Here is a 16,465-nt window from a genome sequence, read left to right as displayed (position 1 = left end):
CATATTTATTACATTATGTAACAATGTCGCAATGTCGCAATGTGTTCCGGCAATGTGCTTAATTTTAATATCGGTACCACTGAAGATAGCACCGCTATGATTATTAACTGTGCATTAATTAATATAATATAGGTTTTGTGTTCACAACAGACAGGCCACTGTCTTGATTTATATGCCACTCCACAGAAAAAAATTCATTTGGGGAATAAAATTTTTATTATCAGTGTGATTTGTAACCAAGAGAATTTCATCTTTCCACCGTCTTGATTTATATACCACTCCGCAGAAAAAAAATCCTTTGTGGAATAAACTTTTTATTCTCAGTGTGATCTGTAACCAAGAGAATTTCATCTGCCCGCTTAAACTGAGAAAAAAAATTTGCAGGACACTTCAGCTTCGCTTTTAAGGGTAGAACGCAATAGCACTCAAAGATCCCCAACTGCTCCTCACGCTTCCCTGCAACTGCAGCTTATGTAACATGTAATGTTTGCCGGGAAACACTGGCGGCGAAGGCTATGCGCGAAGGCGAGCTTTCTGGTAGAAACGCGGCCTCTTACGTGGGCCGCGGATGCGCGGAGGCAAGCGCCATCTGGATGGCGGTGCGTGGAACCGGGTGCGCCGCTCTTTGAATGCTAGAAAAGGGAGTTCGTGTTTGAGTTTTCGTGTGACAGAATTATGTTCTTTAATATATTCTCATTACAATTCGACGCTATTATGTCCGTAGGTTGTGTGCAAGTCGTACTTTACAATTTTCTGATGCATTTTACTTTCGAGAAATTCAAATAGTTCAGTAGCACCTCTGCGCTGCACGGAGGGCCTGCGTGGTCGGGAAGGATCTTTCGCTCACAGGATGGTCGACGCTGGACGTAGGACGCGGCACGCCGACGCCGGAGTTTCTTTGGCACGGGGCCCTTAAGAATATATATATATATATATATATATATATATATATATATATATGTATATATATATAAGAAGCCGACAAACAAGGAGACCACAGGCAGCATAGGGGATATTACTAGTACTTATCAATTGCATTGAAGAAATGATAAATTCATGGGAATGAAAGTGAATGAAAAAGATTTAGCGGATCCCACGCACAGTGGGAATCGATGTAGGAGAAGCTTTGTATGCCGTTTGCTTTGCTTGACGATAATTAGCGGCGATGTTGGCGGCGAATATTTAATTTGTTGAGCATTTAGTGCAATACGAGAGTGGTGAGTTGATGCTAAGCGTTACCGCGCGTGCACCACCGTTGTCTGTCTGCGTACTACACAGAACACAAAGGGAGACGTGCCTGCTTGACGCGTTGTCGCGCGTCATTGTACATGATCTCTGAGAGGGTTGAGCATTATCGTTGCCCCACGTGGCAGATCGCATCGTGGCAGCAGCGGTGTGCAAGACGCTTCGCTGCGTAGCGAAGACGCGCCTGTTCCGCGCGACGCTTCTTTCGGGCCCGGAGTGTCCTCGACGCTGAGTGCACGCTTTGGAGCCACTTTGCTGGCCCGTGTTTACGTGCTCCTTCTGCATACGGAGCCAGCACGCTGTTGAAACGCCAGCTCCAAGAGCTCTCTTCAGGCTATGGACGATTGTAACGTTTACACTATCACCATTGACCACATGCACTTTTGTCGCATAGGAAAGCAAGCACACAGCACGTGCCATAGGCACAAGCTGTGAAACTGTGCCGCCGCGCGGAGGCGAGCGCCATGCGGTGGTTTTGCTAGACACGCATTTTCTGGGCCCGCGCCAGTACGGAAGTCTCGACGACGACAGAAACGTGCGAATTGGTCAGGTAGACAACAGAATTAGCAGATAGGCCTGTTATGCGGGGTGCGTCAAGGATTAGGGGATGGCGGTGCGGGACCGCGGAAAGGTGGCGGGTTCGGCTGGACAGGCGCACGCGCAGCGTAGAAGTTATTTGCAGGTCGACCAAGATCCGTGCCAAGCGGCATTGGTGCCGACTGCCTGCGTGCGACTTCAGCATAGGTCAGAGGAGCTGAAAGAGGGGATGCTGGTAGGAGGTTGGTGGCGCCTCAGAAATTTGCTCCTCTATGGCTTGCCGTAGCGTCGGAGCAAGCGCTTGCGCGGAGTCCGGGACGCGTATTTTCAATTGCTAGTAGGTACAGCGAGCCGTGGCACTTGCGGAAACGCGGGACGTTAGCGCGCATGCGCGAGTAAGAGCGAGTGCTAAAGAGGAAATGTGGGGAATTTTGTTCCTTGAGTATATAACTCTGCCTAGACCCTATGGAGGAGTTTCTTGGCGCGTGTTGTATGCGTTTGTCCCTAGGCGTGCCTGCAGAAGTCGCGAGGTGCGGTAGTGCTGAACTTAGCGTCGCAAGTTGGCGGCTGGACGTAATTATACTTATTAAGTCGTGTTTTTTACTAATTGCAACAACGTGTCATTATTTCGCATTATTGGCTGCGCCTCCAGGACACCAAAGCGGCAACAGGGACACCGAAGCTAGAACCCGGACTGGTCCGTGGGTCGGGGCCGCGGAGGCCGAAGCGTGCCAGGAGGTGTCCGCATATAAAATTGGCCGTCCGCTATCGCGGACAGCCAATTACAAGATACAAATACAAAATTACAAATACTTCATTAAAATTAAATTGAATTATGCGGTGTTACGCGCCAAAAACATTTTCTGATTATGAGGCCCACCGTAGTGGAGGACTCCGGAAATTTCGACCCCCTGGGGTTCTTTAACGTGCACCTAAATCGAAGTACACGGGTGTTATCGCATTTCGCCCCCCCCCCCCCCCCCCACTCGCCGTGGTTGCTCAGTGGCTATGGTGTTGGGCTACTGAGCACGAGGTCGCGGGATCGAATCCCGGCCACGGCGGCCGCATTTCGATGGAAGCGAAATGCGAAAACACTCGTGTACTTAGATTTAGGTGCACGTTAAAGAACCCCAGGTGGACAAAATTCCCGGAGTCTTCCACTACGGCGTGCCTCATAATCAGAAAGTAGTTTTGGCACGTAAAACCCCATAATTTACATTTCGCCCCACTCGCAAAATTACAACTTACAAATACAAATTACAAATACAAAATTGGCTATCCGCGATAGCGGACAGCCAATATTGTATGCGAGCACCCCCTGGCACGCTTCCGCCTCCGCGGCCCCAACCCACGGGCTGCCCTGCTTCCAGCTTTGATCCCCCCGCTACAGCTTGGGTGCCCCGCAGATCCTGCGCCGCCTGCTTTATTATAACCTCAGGTGCTCTCCTGAGGCCTCCATTTGCCGGGACATGTGCCCTCTTGGAGGTCTGTTTGCAAAAAAAGGAAGCTATCGTAGCGACTAAGAAAGCGACCCGCAACTTATACAACACCAGTCAGAACCTTGCCCCTTCAAACACAGTGATCGCCAACTGGGGCGTCCATGCCCACTGCCTCACCGCACAGGCAGCCAGCGGCTAAGCGTAAACAAACTCGACCGCACTCCGCACTGCCGGCATGTCTAGGGGACAAACGCATACAACACGCGGTAAGAAGCCTCCTCTGTAGTGCCTAGACACAGTCACATATTCAAGGAGCAAAGGCTCCCAGATTTTCTCCCTCGCACCTGCACTTACTCGCGCCTGCGCAGAAACGTCGAGCGCCGCGGAAAACGCCACGCCCCACTGTACCTACTAGCAATATTCGTCCGGGACGCAGGGAACAAGGGACAATTGTCGGGCCACTTCTTTCGGACAAACTGCTGTATTTGCTGAATTAATGTTGTCGTGTCACTAGAAACGGCGCCTACAGTTATTGCTGAGATGTCCGTGTCAGAGCTCGCGAGGCGTGTAGAAATGCGCCGTTTCCGCAACTTGTAGCTCTGGCAGTACTGAACGACGTCCGTAACAGTTTGGGGATTTTTGGCAATGAGAGTTTGGAAGGCGTCGTCATCGATCCCCTTCATGATGTGTCTGATTTTTATCAGCTTTGGACATAGCAGGGTGGATGCGACGGCAGAGGTCGACAACATCCTCAATGTAGGACGTGAAGTTCTCGCCGGATTGCTGGGCGCGACCGCTGTTCTGCGCGGAGCTTGCGAACAGCGGGTCGTCCGAAGACTTCCGCGAAGCTCGTTTTAAAGGATAACCAGTTGGCAATGTCCGCTTTGTGGTTGTGGAACCACAGCTGAGCCACACCCGCCAGGTAAAAGTTGACGTTCCTGAGTTTGTCGCCGTTATACCACTTATTAGAGACTTTTAGCTTGTACGCTATTCCGGTAAACGGGAGCGGTTTGGGCGGATTACCGGATGGTCGGGGCGTAAACGTGAGCGGTGAAGCCGCCTGGTGTTGTAGAGCTCAACCAGACAAACGCATGGCTAAAATTGCAGTAACTCACCATATCCTGCTTCGCCACCCGTGCAAATTTTTGGCAGCGGCGTAATTGTGAACACGATTACGCCACTGTCGAAAATTTACGCCAGCAGCTAAGCAGAATATAGTAACTAGCTCTGTGTTTGTGTGGTTGAGCTTTGCGCCACCAGCTGGCGCCACCAATCTGGCCGCTCACGTTGACGCCCCCGCTAAACCGGAAAACCGCCCGCGCTTGCCCGAATACCGGACACGCTAAAAGTCTTCGACGTCGAGCTCGTCGGTGCCGTTGAAAATGACAGGATCTCGCTGTCGCAGTACTCCGGAGCAGGCGACCACCAGTGGTGCGGTAGCACCTTGCTATGTCACGTCGGTAGGCATTGCCGAGGCTGGCGGTAGAGTCCGGGTATGGAATTCCAGGGTGGAAAATGGAACCAGCACCTCCACCAATTGATAGTATGGGTTTAGATGCGCTCGGCGTTTCATATTAATGCACAGGAACAGGCAACGGCCGAGCGCAGCGAGCGCGAGCACCAACAACAAAACCCTGTCTCCTTCGTCTTCTGCTGGCGCCCGTATTTGTCACTACATTAGTCATTTCTAATCCCTTGTAGTGGTTACAAGTTGTCGTTCGGCATAATGGTCATTTAATAGTTATTACTAGTCATTACAAGTCCTTTCAGACATGATTAATCATTACTGCTGACTAGTAAGCATTTTTTAATTATTTGTAATCAATTGTGGTCATCACAAGCCGTCATTAGACATAGTGGTCATTTTGTAGTCATTAGTAGTCATTTTAGTCATTACTACTTATTACAAGACATTTCTAATCAATTGTGCTCATTACAAGCCATCGTTAGACATATTGGTCATTTCGGAGTCATTACAAGTCATTAGTATTCATTATTAGCCATTACTAGTCATTATTGACCTCTACCAATCTCTATTACAACGTTATCACTCACTAACTGTTACTGTCAATCATTTTTCATTCTTTAATCTGTCTTTAATCTGTTTTCACATGGCGTGATGACGTTTCGGCGGACACTCCGGCGGTCAGGTCTGCTGACACAAACTTCACCATGAGCCTAGACAGGCTTTCGCTTTAAAAAGCACGAGACGCAGCCTACTGTTCTGTAGTGGCTCGAACACGACACTGACGTTCTTTCGCAATGCACATCAGTTACGTTATTACGCCAAAGTGAAACATTGTCCGTGCACAGCAGTCCGCGGACGTTTCGCATGTTGCGACACCACGTGCCCCCCCCCCCCCTCCCCCCACCTAGCCGCACCCCCCCCCCCCCCACCTAGCCGTGCGCGGCTTAGCCGTGTTCTGAGGAAAGGTGAAATTGGTGGTTGAGCAGACACAGAGTGCTAGGACCTTTAGGGCCAGTCGGTGGAGGTAACACACCGATTCGGCCCTAGATTCACGTAAACGGCACTGCCGGACGGCCCCCACCGGGGGAAAATCGGCAGTCGCTTTTTCCTGTATGTATTTCGACCCTTTAGCTTTCCTCTCTTCTTTCATATCTGTCCGCTCACCTACTGTTTTTCTTTTCTATTTGACTTTCTAATTTCTATGTGACCAGGTTAACCTTGCGTGGGTAGCCTGTGTTGGTCAACCAAATTTGCTTATAGTGGCAGTATACAACAAACGCAGGCTCATCTAGTTTTCGTTGCACAAGACTTGTTCTGTCCCCATGTTTGGCTCGGTCGTTCGCGCTTGACGTTGCTGTCGAACGAAAATCTCGCACTTCCTGGTTTTATTGCGACAGCAATTCCACGCCTGTACACTCGAAAAACGTTCGCGCCCTCGGCGCCGGCGCCGCTGCCGTCGCAGTGTCGTGGTATCAACTGCTCATGCGTGACCAGTGCGTGGAGCGTTAGACGGCACCGAGGGAGGCGCAGTGCGTGCACGGGTGGCTGCAAAAACGACGAAGCGAATGTGACGCATCGCAAGGCTCTGCTGAATCGGAAGCAAGTGCCAGGGCAGCATTCAGGCTCCCACTCCTAACAGTAGCATTGGATACAAAGGTATTACCGTTCCTCCTGAGGAGTTGTATACAAACCAATGTATGGTGCATAGTCTGGTGTGAGCTTAACGGATAGCAAGCGTCAAGCGAAATCTACTTAACCCTTTCTTTTGGACGCTGACCAACACGGCGGTTTTTCGGTAGTCTCATTTCGTACACCACCGAAGTGCCACGCCCGTGTGGCATATTTCTTTCTTCTTTTAATCTTTCTGTCCCCTTTTCCCTTTCCCCAGTGTAGGGTAGCCAACCGGGCTCAGTCCTGCATGGTTAACCTCCCTACCTTTCCTTTATAATTTGCTCTCTCTCTGTCTCTCTCTATGCGTATATAGCCTCTGCCGGCGTTCCTCGTCGCACCAGCGTTGTGACACGCCTGTTGGTATCACTTTCAATGCTTCACCGTCATGCGAAACCGCAAATGTTCATTGGTTTTGCCCACTCATACAGAAGCTGGAAGCGCGGACGCTCCGTCGCGTCGTGTCGTCCAGCTGGAGACGACGCATGCATGCATCCGTCGCGCGCGGGGGGTGAGGGGGGTCTCCAGAGACGCGCAGCGTATTTGGCAGCAAAAAAAAAAAAAAAGAACCGACCACGCGGAGAGGACGCACCGTGAACGCTCCACTCGATCGACAAGGTGGTGTAGCCAAGCCAGCGTTCTTCCTTCCGCTGCTGGCATGACCATTGTGCGCAGGCATAGACTTCAAGCCCACCATAGCGTACGTTCCCGCCGAGCTGGGGCGTGTGCGTGTGCATTGCTCTGAGCGGAGCGGAGAGTAAACGTCGAGAAAACGTGCGAGCGAGCGAGATAACTTTATGTGGAATCCGGCGATTAGGAGGCCCGGGCCTGGGGCCGCCTAGATGGCCACTGGGAGCTGGTGCTCCCGTACGGCCTCCATGGTTCGCTGGACGGCCTGAAGTTCGTCTTGGAGTTTTGAGCTGAGCAGCGCGGCCGACCACCGCGCGCGTAGATTTTCCGGGGAGACTGCCATTTCACCTTGATATATTTTACATCCCCACAACATGTGTTGAAGGGTGGCTCAAGCAGGGTTGCATAGCTTGCATATATTATGCAAAAAAAAAAAATTCACCGGTACTAAGGTTGAAGGTTTCCCGTATCTCGTGCACCACCGAGTCGCGACACTCACTGCGCTCCAAATCACCTCAGCGTTGTGGGATGCCTGGTAGTCTGCCAGGGGGCGCTGTTCCTTCTCCCAAACGTGTAGCACGCGTGCTGCCTTTCAGACGTCAAGGGCAACGCTGTGAAAGCTAGACAGACTTCTTGCACTGACTGCATTCATACTGAGAAATAGTTCGATGTTGTTTGACCGCAATTGTGGGAAACTGTTCTTCCTATATAAGCTGAGTATCGAATGAAAAAGGCTGTAAGCCTAAAAAACAAACAAACTATGATATCATCATCATTTATTTTCCTTAAGGACCCCTGTCGGGGTATTACATAAGGGGGGGTTACAGAAGGTAAGGATAGAAACAAGGATATGGTTACAATTTCTTACAAGACTCAGCCTGTGGATTCGCATTAAAACAAACAAACAAACAACAACAACAAAAAAAAAAACGGCTGCTAACGGCTGCTAGTGTGTTGCTTTTAGACCATATTGCTTCTCGCCGTATTTTTCCACGGTTTTTTACATGCAGCCCCTCGCGACAGCCTCACGTGCACGTTCACTATTAATAATAAACATGTTTTACTCTCTCTCTCTCTCTTTCACGCGAGTAAACGCCTTTGGCGCGCAGCGAAGCATTCACAGAACGCTCGGAGTGACACATTTTCGTGACCCGAACTTCTTGTGTAGCTTCCATAACGTTGCGCCTGATCTCTGCAACGAAGTATAGATGCTACAACCACCTATAGTTAGAACACCGTCTGAGCAGTTCGAGATCAGTGATGCACCTTTTTCTCACTGACAACGCTTCGGGTGAAACTGCGGAAATTGTTTACCTTCACCCTAAAAATGTTTAACGGTGCTGCAGGCAACTGCTATGTGCGGAATCCCCTGGTGCACCTGCTTCCTTGAGTAGTTAGCTACCACTGCACTGCATTGAAAACGGTGACTTACGCTTACTTAACTATTTGTGAATACGCGCTGTGATCCCTTACAGAGATTGAATATTTGTGTCATACTTGCATATCTCGTGAATGTAACGATCGCAGCTGCGGTGAATCTATATGCTCACAATCCTATGCAGCCTGGAATTGTATTTCATGTGAATTAAGTCATATGACGAACACATGAATCTTCACGTGTGCGTCAAAAATTGACGTGTGACTGGCCGCTCGAGGCACTTTGTTTGTGTTCGCAGGCCTCTCTCCTGCTTGGAAAAACACGCTTATGCAGCACGTATTAAGCAACAGAGAGCCGTGTAGGGAGTTTTTTCATGTAGCTCTGCAATTTTATCATTGACACTTTCCATTTAACTATAGTGTTTGAAAAGTTGGTTAATTATTCAAGACTAATTATGTAATTAGGCGGAATGCAATAAATAACATGAATATCTCGAAGAGACAGCAAACAACATTACCTTGGCTCTTTACAGCTACGTTGCATTTGCATAGTTTTTTATGTTTGGCTCAAGTTGCGTGGGTACACCCGGTACGTTACACCCATAAAGAAACAAAGTGCCTCTCAGTTTACAAGAAGTCTCTCACAGGTAATGTAACGCATGCCAGATCAATAGAAAAATATCCAGCATAAGCATAGTAAATAACGCGGCGTCTTTCTGCCTGTCTGCCCGTTATTCATGCAATTGTATCCCCTTCGAGCTTCTTTGACGCTGCGGCAATACGGGTATTCGGAGACGCTGATTAAATTAATTAATTAAATAATATTGAGTAAGCAAATAAACGAATAAATAAATATAGCTTTCGGCGCACATCATCCGTATGGCCCTGCAGTTGTACTGGTCTTTTGCCATTGTGCCCTCATTATAGAACCAGCAATCTTTTGTTGTGCGCGTGTATGATGTAGATCAGCTATTGTACGAATATGCCGCACGTAACCGCAGTCTATTTAAACTTAAGCGCATCAATAATAACCGGTAGCTTTTTTACTGCCGAAGCTTTGGCGGAAGCTAGTACATAAATAAAAAATATATAAATAAATAAAAAGCTGCCACCTGGTTTCCGCCAGGGTATCGGACTGCAACTGAACCGAAAACCGGGAAAAGAAAACGTTATTTTTGCGTGAACGGGGACTGAAATGGGTGAGTTAGGATTCCTTTCACTCCGAAGCGAAGTCGAAAAAAATAAAATAATGGTTTTCGGTTCGTGTTTTTACCACCATGCTCTGTAGCCTTTCATTTAATTAAATATAAATTATGGGGCTTTACGTGCCAAAACACCGAGCCGATTATGAGCCACGCCGTAGTGGGGTACTCTGGAATAATTTGGACCAGCTGCGGTTCTGTAACGTGCACCTAAATCTCAGTACATAGGTGTTTTCGCACTTCGGCCCCGTCGAAATGCGGCCGTCGTGGCCGGAATTCTATCGCGTGGCCTCGTGCTTAGCAGCCCAGCACCATGACCACTGAGCAATCACGACAGACCCACGAAGTTGGGCCAGTGAGGGTACTTCTGTTCTGCGTAACGAAACAATAAATCAAAACGTAGTACCTGCAAACGGAATGTCCGATCGTAGGTATTCCTAAAGCGCAGAGGCCTCTAAATCATTTGACAGGCTTATTTCACTTTCTTCAATTTATTCGATCTGGCTTATCGATTCTTGACCCATTGAGTATGTGCCTCCGGATCTGGGTTCATTCTTACCAGAATGTGTATGCGTCACTAACACAAAGGGTGCAGGATCTTTAAATGTATTTACATGCGTGTGTTTCGCACTTCTCCATGCACACACAACTCATCGCCACTCTTTCCTCGACGGCCATCATACATCCCTTTATTCCTCTCCGAGTCAATGTTAAACAGAATTGTACGTGTTGCACTTAGTCGCAGAGCACATATTGAACCCTTTCACAAGAACATCGCTTCAAATAGAATCATACTACTCCACTGAAATTGCAATATCTTTTTTTTACACTACTGGCGTCCTAAAGAACAACACGCACAGTTTTTTTTAATTGTTATTCTTTTCGTACAGCACTTCCGTGTAGGAAACGAGTTGATGCTGTTTCCGAGTAAATATTCTTCGTCAATGCAAACGAACACGAACCGGTTCGAACCGGTTTGACCCGTTACTCTTTCGCTCCGGAGTTGAACCGGAACTGAATAGCTTTCACTGAACCGAAACGAAAACTGGAACGAAAAAAAAAATGAAAAAGTTTCCGTTCTGCACTCCGCATTTCGCTAGTCCGGCAAAAGTCGAAATACCACCGGCAGCAAACGAATCGCGCTTTTCCTGCTTCGGATTTGTAATCAGCGTAGACTGACTTATATTAATCATCAGAAGGCATTACAAATGAACATGTGCGTGCGCCTACATGATTGCATTCATTAAAGCCCCTGTTGCTTTCATCGTGTTGCTATCATGCTCTAATTGCTTTTTTCTTTCTTTCTTTTTTCTGTTGCAGGTTGTTCGATGGCGATCAGCAGAAACGAGCGGCGCCACTCCTATTCTTCCAGTCCTAGTATTCACATTTTCAGTCATTTCACTCGCCAAAGGTACGTATGCTCCATCCAATTACCGCTTGCAATTACCACATCCAAATTAACAAATCCAATTACCAGATCAGTTACTATCCAATTCGAGTATGAGTACATTGGCTCATACTTGAAGCTTGTACGTCATTTATCCCACCATTAAAGCGTTCGCTTATGAACGTGCAGTTGACTTGTTCAATTCTGAGATTACTCGACACTGTAGATAAAGAAAACTCTACAAAACAGAAAGATGCGACATTTAAATAAATTTACGTGTTCAAGGATTTCAGTTTATATTCTTCGGCATTCTTGTCGCAAGGATACTCATCCAATCTTTTTGCAATATGGTTCGATTGTTCGCTCAGAAGCAGCACAAACAAGCAAAATATGCCGACTATGATAAATGGAAATTCAATCACGGTGGTCTCGGCCACGTTCATGTGAAAGAGTCCCGAACAACCAATGTCATCCCCACCGAGTTGTGCTGTCTTAACCGCTCGCTAGGCGCTTCCGCTCTCTTATTGAGACAGGTGAACCGGTTCGCGACGCAAATTGCTGTCAGGGCTCGCTGCCGCCTGGCTCACCGCAGCATTAATCATTAAGATATTGCTTTTTATATAGTGTTTTGCTTAGTAACGAACATAAAAACGCAAGTAATACGTATGATCATGACCGGCGCTCCGACGAATAAAAGAAAGAAAAAGCTCATTCTGTAATGGGAAGGAATTATTCGTTTGGAAAGCCGAAGTCTGGAGCAAGCGTGATAAATTATTGAATCGCCTTTTCTAAATCATGCTTATGCGTGTTGACTTTTGAGATAAACGAAAAAAAGAAAGCAGTGCATGAGGACCTTTCCTTCACCAGAGGATGAATCACAGTTAAGGGCGCCATTGCGTAGGCGCATGCAGGGCAAGAAGTTATGCACAGAAAGAGCTAAACAGGTAACAGTGCAGATATGAGAGCATATAGCAAAAGCCATCAATAGGATTGATTCATTCACTTTAACAATGACGGCGTATGTATGACAGAAATAACGTCACGCGAAAACAGAGACCACGACGCTCATGTCACAGACAGCGAGCGAGCCCTTTATTTAGCAGCAAGTGTCATAAGGAGAACGTTCGAGAAAACAAAAAAAGGCGTGAACCAGAAAGGTATTAAACGCAAGACCTGGCAAATGATGCCAGAGAGAATGTATAGGGCGTTGTAAATTGTGCAACCGCTTTAGCATGTAGAAGAAAAGTAAGAGTGAATGGGTTATGGCTACGACCTTTCTTTCGAATTTCAAATTAAAGATGACACGTAATGGTATGCATCCACGCTTCATGGAGACGGGAGGTAATAAGTAAAGTGTGAAACTAGACACGCACAAAACATAACAGCACCAAAAGTAATCATAGTGCGACAATTCGCGTCGTTTGGTCATACTTCCTGCATGTGCAGTCTTGCACGTTATTACGCTTGTGTACGTCCCCCCCCCCCCCCTCCAGACAAGTTGATATATTTTACTACAATTAACCGTGTGTTTATGCCCAGTGGCTCCCCACGGTCACGATGTAAGAAATTTTACAAAGCGAAGATAACTTCGGGCTGCACTGTGGCGCGTGCAGGTCTGAAGATCAGCCCAAAGTCATGCGAGAACGCCATCAGCGAACGGGGTACGTGCATGTTTGTGTGGGAGTGCATCAAGCTGGACGGAAAGCACCTGGGCACGTGCACGGACGGCTTCCTGTACGGCTCCTGCTGCCAGTACGACGACAGCGAGAACAGCGTCGCGGGGGGCCTGGCGCCCGAGCCGCCTTCTTCGTCCACGACGACGACAACAAAACCACCGCCTTCGTCGTCACCGCCGCCGCCGCCGCAGAAGCAGCGCCCGAAGCCGCCTCAGCACGCCAAGCCGCCACCGGGCAAGCCCGGCGCGACCACGAGCTTCAACACCATCTCTGTTCCCGGCTATCCGCAGAGAAATTTTACGCTCATCTACCTGACGCCCACTTCGCCCACGCCGACCACGACCAAGAGGCCCTCGACGACCAGGAGAACGTACAGGCCTTCGGCTAGGCCGAGCACGACGTCCTCGTCGTCGTCTACGAGGAGACCGGCGGTGACGAGCACGACGACACCCGCGACCAGCAGCACTCCGACGGTGGCCAGCGTGGTGGTGACGGCGACCAGGTGGCCGCCGACGTTCCGGCCTCCCGGCATCACCACCTTCTGGTCGCTGTTCAGGCCGCGGCCGACCCTGGTGCCGATCATCACGTTTCGGCCGACCCGCCGGCCTCCGACGAGGCCTCCGACGACCACACGGAGGACTACGACGAAAACGACCACGACGACTAGGACGACGACCAAAAGACCGGGCCGGCCTCCGGGTCCGCAGCGGCCGCAGCACGGCACGCATGGCCGGCCGACGACGACGCGGAGGCCGCCGGCTACGCCGGCGGCGCACACTGGCAGCGCGTCGACGCCCGTGGGTTCCAAGAGACCGGTGCCACCGAGCCAGCTGCTGAACAAGAGGCCTAAAGGTTAGTAGGAACCTGGCTCGCGCTACTCATTGCGCTATCATACTGCGTTTGATTACTGCACTAACTGTGATACCGACGACATCATCATCATCATGTCCACAGCAGAACGAAGACCTCTCCCGGCGATCTCCGATTACCCTGTCCTGCGATTCCAACAGTGGTACGCTAAATAATTGATAGCAGTAGATCTTTGAAGAGACCGAGAGAGAAAGCTCTTTATAGAAATACAGATAATTCTGCCGGCGTATAAGTAGGCGCCTACATGCTACTGTGCATAGGGAAAGGATTCGGGGACAGGAAGGCCTTAAGAGGAGGAGGCCGGGAAAGAACAAAACGAACAAGAAAAGATATAATCATGGTATGTACAGGTGAGACCAAATTGATGGTGTTCGTGCAAAAATGCTATAGCTATGAAAAGAAAATTTAAACCTTGCAAGCTAGACACCTAAATATAGCAACCCACACCATGGTCGGTGTGACATCACCTGAAACTGTTCCCATAGAGCATTGTTGGCAGACATTGACGGTACGTGGAAACAAACGTACCCAGAAAGAGCAGTATTGGGGACGGTTCGTGCAAGGTCCATGCCTAGAGGATGTCTTTATTTCGGCAATGAAAGAGGGAGCCCCATTCCACGTAATAAGAAGCTGGTTTCAAAGTTTTTTTTTTTAATTATTTCTCATCGACGATCTCGCCTGAAGCAGAATTCATGGATAATGAGTCATCATTTATTTCACCGACTGATCTTCTGACACCACGAAAAAACTCGCAATTTCGTCCAAAAGGCGAGCATCGATTGCGATAGTAAATTAGCAGACAGCTATACAAAGTAAGGATAGTAACATTATCGCCCGTATGAAGTCGTAAACATTCATTCGCTTGCTAACTAAATTAACAAGCATAGTGTCACATGCCCACAGGCAAACATAATCTCCTCAAATTGGATGAGTGGGGACAGTCGCTGTCAAAACGCTAGCATTAGGAAGAGCGGCAGCAGCAGTGAGTCAGTTGGCCTTCGTGCTGCCTCTCGCTCCAACGCGAAGTAAAGCGGCGAGAGCACAGAGCGCACGAAGGTGTAAGCCCCCCGCGTACCTGGACAATCTACTCATCGCAGATCGCTTTCAAAACAGAGCCCGCGTGGCCGCACCATACGCAGCAGCCGCCGGAGTTAAACGCCCCCCCCCCCTTTCCTCCCCTCCACCCAGTGGCTTGAGTGCGACAGAAGCCAGCGCGCTTCCTCCTTGCTTTCCTCCCTAGCGCGCGATTTTGAGCGGCCGTCGTCGGCTCACCCTCGCACACTTTCACTCGCACATACAGCACACGGTGCGTGGCGACCATGTTATCGCCCTTGGACTTCATATAAAACAACACGTACGGCGATGTCGACGGCGACGGCAGAAATGCGCCTGTACTGTCCATGTAATTGTTATCGCAATGAAATTCGCAGTACAGGTGGCGGGCAATACGTAAAGGCGGACTTCATAATCAAGGTCTTAAAAAATGTTTTTCCTCTCTTTCTGCTGTTGCACTCCTTCGCAGAACGTTCTGGCGGGCTAGTTGGTTGATGCTTCAGACGTTTCTTATAAGTGCGCGAAAAAACGAGGACACAAGAAAGAAGCACACACCACGAGTGCAGACGGCCAACTGTTAATTTTTGGAGAGCAAGCAACATACAGTTGCTTGCTTTCAGTTGGCAGTCTCGTGGTGTGGAGTGTTTCTTTCTTGTGTCCTCGTTTTTTCGCGCACCCATAAGAAACACTCCTTCGCAACCATTTGCAGCTTCTATTAGGCTAGGAAACTTCTACATTTGTATTCCTTAATGCATATACAGAAGCTTTCCTGGACTTCACCGACGATGCCCATCCACATGACAACAGTGATACATAAAATGTGGCGCTCGCAAACAGCACCTACGCCCGCAACGTACGGATACGCTAGTATATGTATGTTCGCATGATCGAGAAACGCTGCCATATCAAGCGGGGAACAGGGCCGACATATCTGCCCACAAAAAGCTTGCAACGGCTAAAGAGTCGCGGTTGCCGCTGAGATAGAAAGGCGAATGCACACATTTGCAAAAATGTTTTCCGGGACGCCTTAGATTAATACAGCAGGTAAATTCGCCAGAGTTTGCAGTTATTGAAAGTTCGCTTTTAATGGGTCAACCTCTCAACCTAATTTTAAGCTCTCTGTACATATTTATTGAAGAAGCTTTAACAAAATAAATCCCTCTGGTCAGGCCTGTAAAATGCGTTTGGTATTGCATTTATTAGTCGTATATTCCGTATACTGACTTGAAAAAGACAACTGTAAACCAAGTTTTACTCAAGTGCCTCTCGAATTTGCACAGCGAGATTCCAGCTCCAGCAATTTAACGCAGTGTGCGTTGCCCGAGTTTGTATTTCCCGGCAAGATGTGTCGAGGGGAAGACGAAATGTGAACCAAAATATCGCAATGGTGGAGCCCAATTTCAATTATTTTCTTGGTAAAACAAAGATTATATTTAATAATGTTTCTCTTCTGAGGATTGTTGTCCTTCTCCGATGCCAGTTTGACGGTGCATTTTTCATGGGACACCCCAGTTTGTTAATGACGTCTGACTGCAGATGGCAATAGCGTTCTTTCTGTAAAAATTTAAGCGCGTGTTTCAGAGCCGGTATGCATCTATCCAGGTGCAAATAAAGCTTTATCTAAAAGTACCCTTTCGTGACAGTTTTATAGAGTAATAATACATTTTCTTGAGCGAGCACATTTTGTGAATTTTGAGAGACTGCTATTATCGGGCTATTTTAGTTAAAAGTTAAAAGGAGAAGAAGTATTAATTGTCTGAAATTGTTCCAAGCAGAAACTGCAATGCCGAGTTATTCCAATAAGGCAAGTCTCGCAGCAATGCAAGAAGTACCCGATTTCTAGAACAAACGTTTCTGACACTTACTTACCTGCCATATGGTGCAACTCAAGCGCCCCTCCCCTCCCCCCGCAT

The 16,465-nt window shown here is 48.5% G+C and overlaps 1 protein-coding gene across 2 annotated transcripts in view; it reads left to right on the top strand.

The window, feature by feature from the left end:
• Positions 1-16,465, top strand: part of Sb (serine proteinase stubble) — a 119,790-nt gene that overhangs the window by 63,445 nt on the left and 39,880 nt on the right. For both annotated transcript variants that reach the window (XM_050178033.3, XM_072288198.1), the window contains exons 2-3: positions 10,887-10,977; positions 12,567-13,481. In XM_050178033.3, coding sequence (XP_050033990.2) covers positions 10,887-10,977; positions 12,567-13,481 — 1,006 coding nt within the window. The remainder of the gene's footprint in view (positions 1-10,886; positions 10,978-12,566; positions 13,482-16,465) is intronic.

This window comes from Dermacentor andersoni, chromosome 5 (genome assembly GCF_023375885.2).
Source record: "Dermacentor andersoni chromosome 5, qqDerAnde1_hic_scaffold, whole genome shotgun sequence".
In the NCBI taxonomy this organism is placed as follows: domain Eukaryota; kingdom Metazoa; phylum Arthropoda; class Arachnida; order Ixodida; family Ixodidae; genus Dermacentor; species Dermacentor andersoni.
This window is presented reverse-complemented; position numbering and strand designations above follow the sequence as displayed.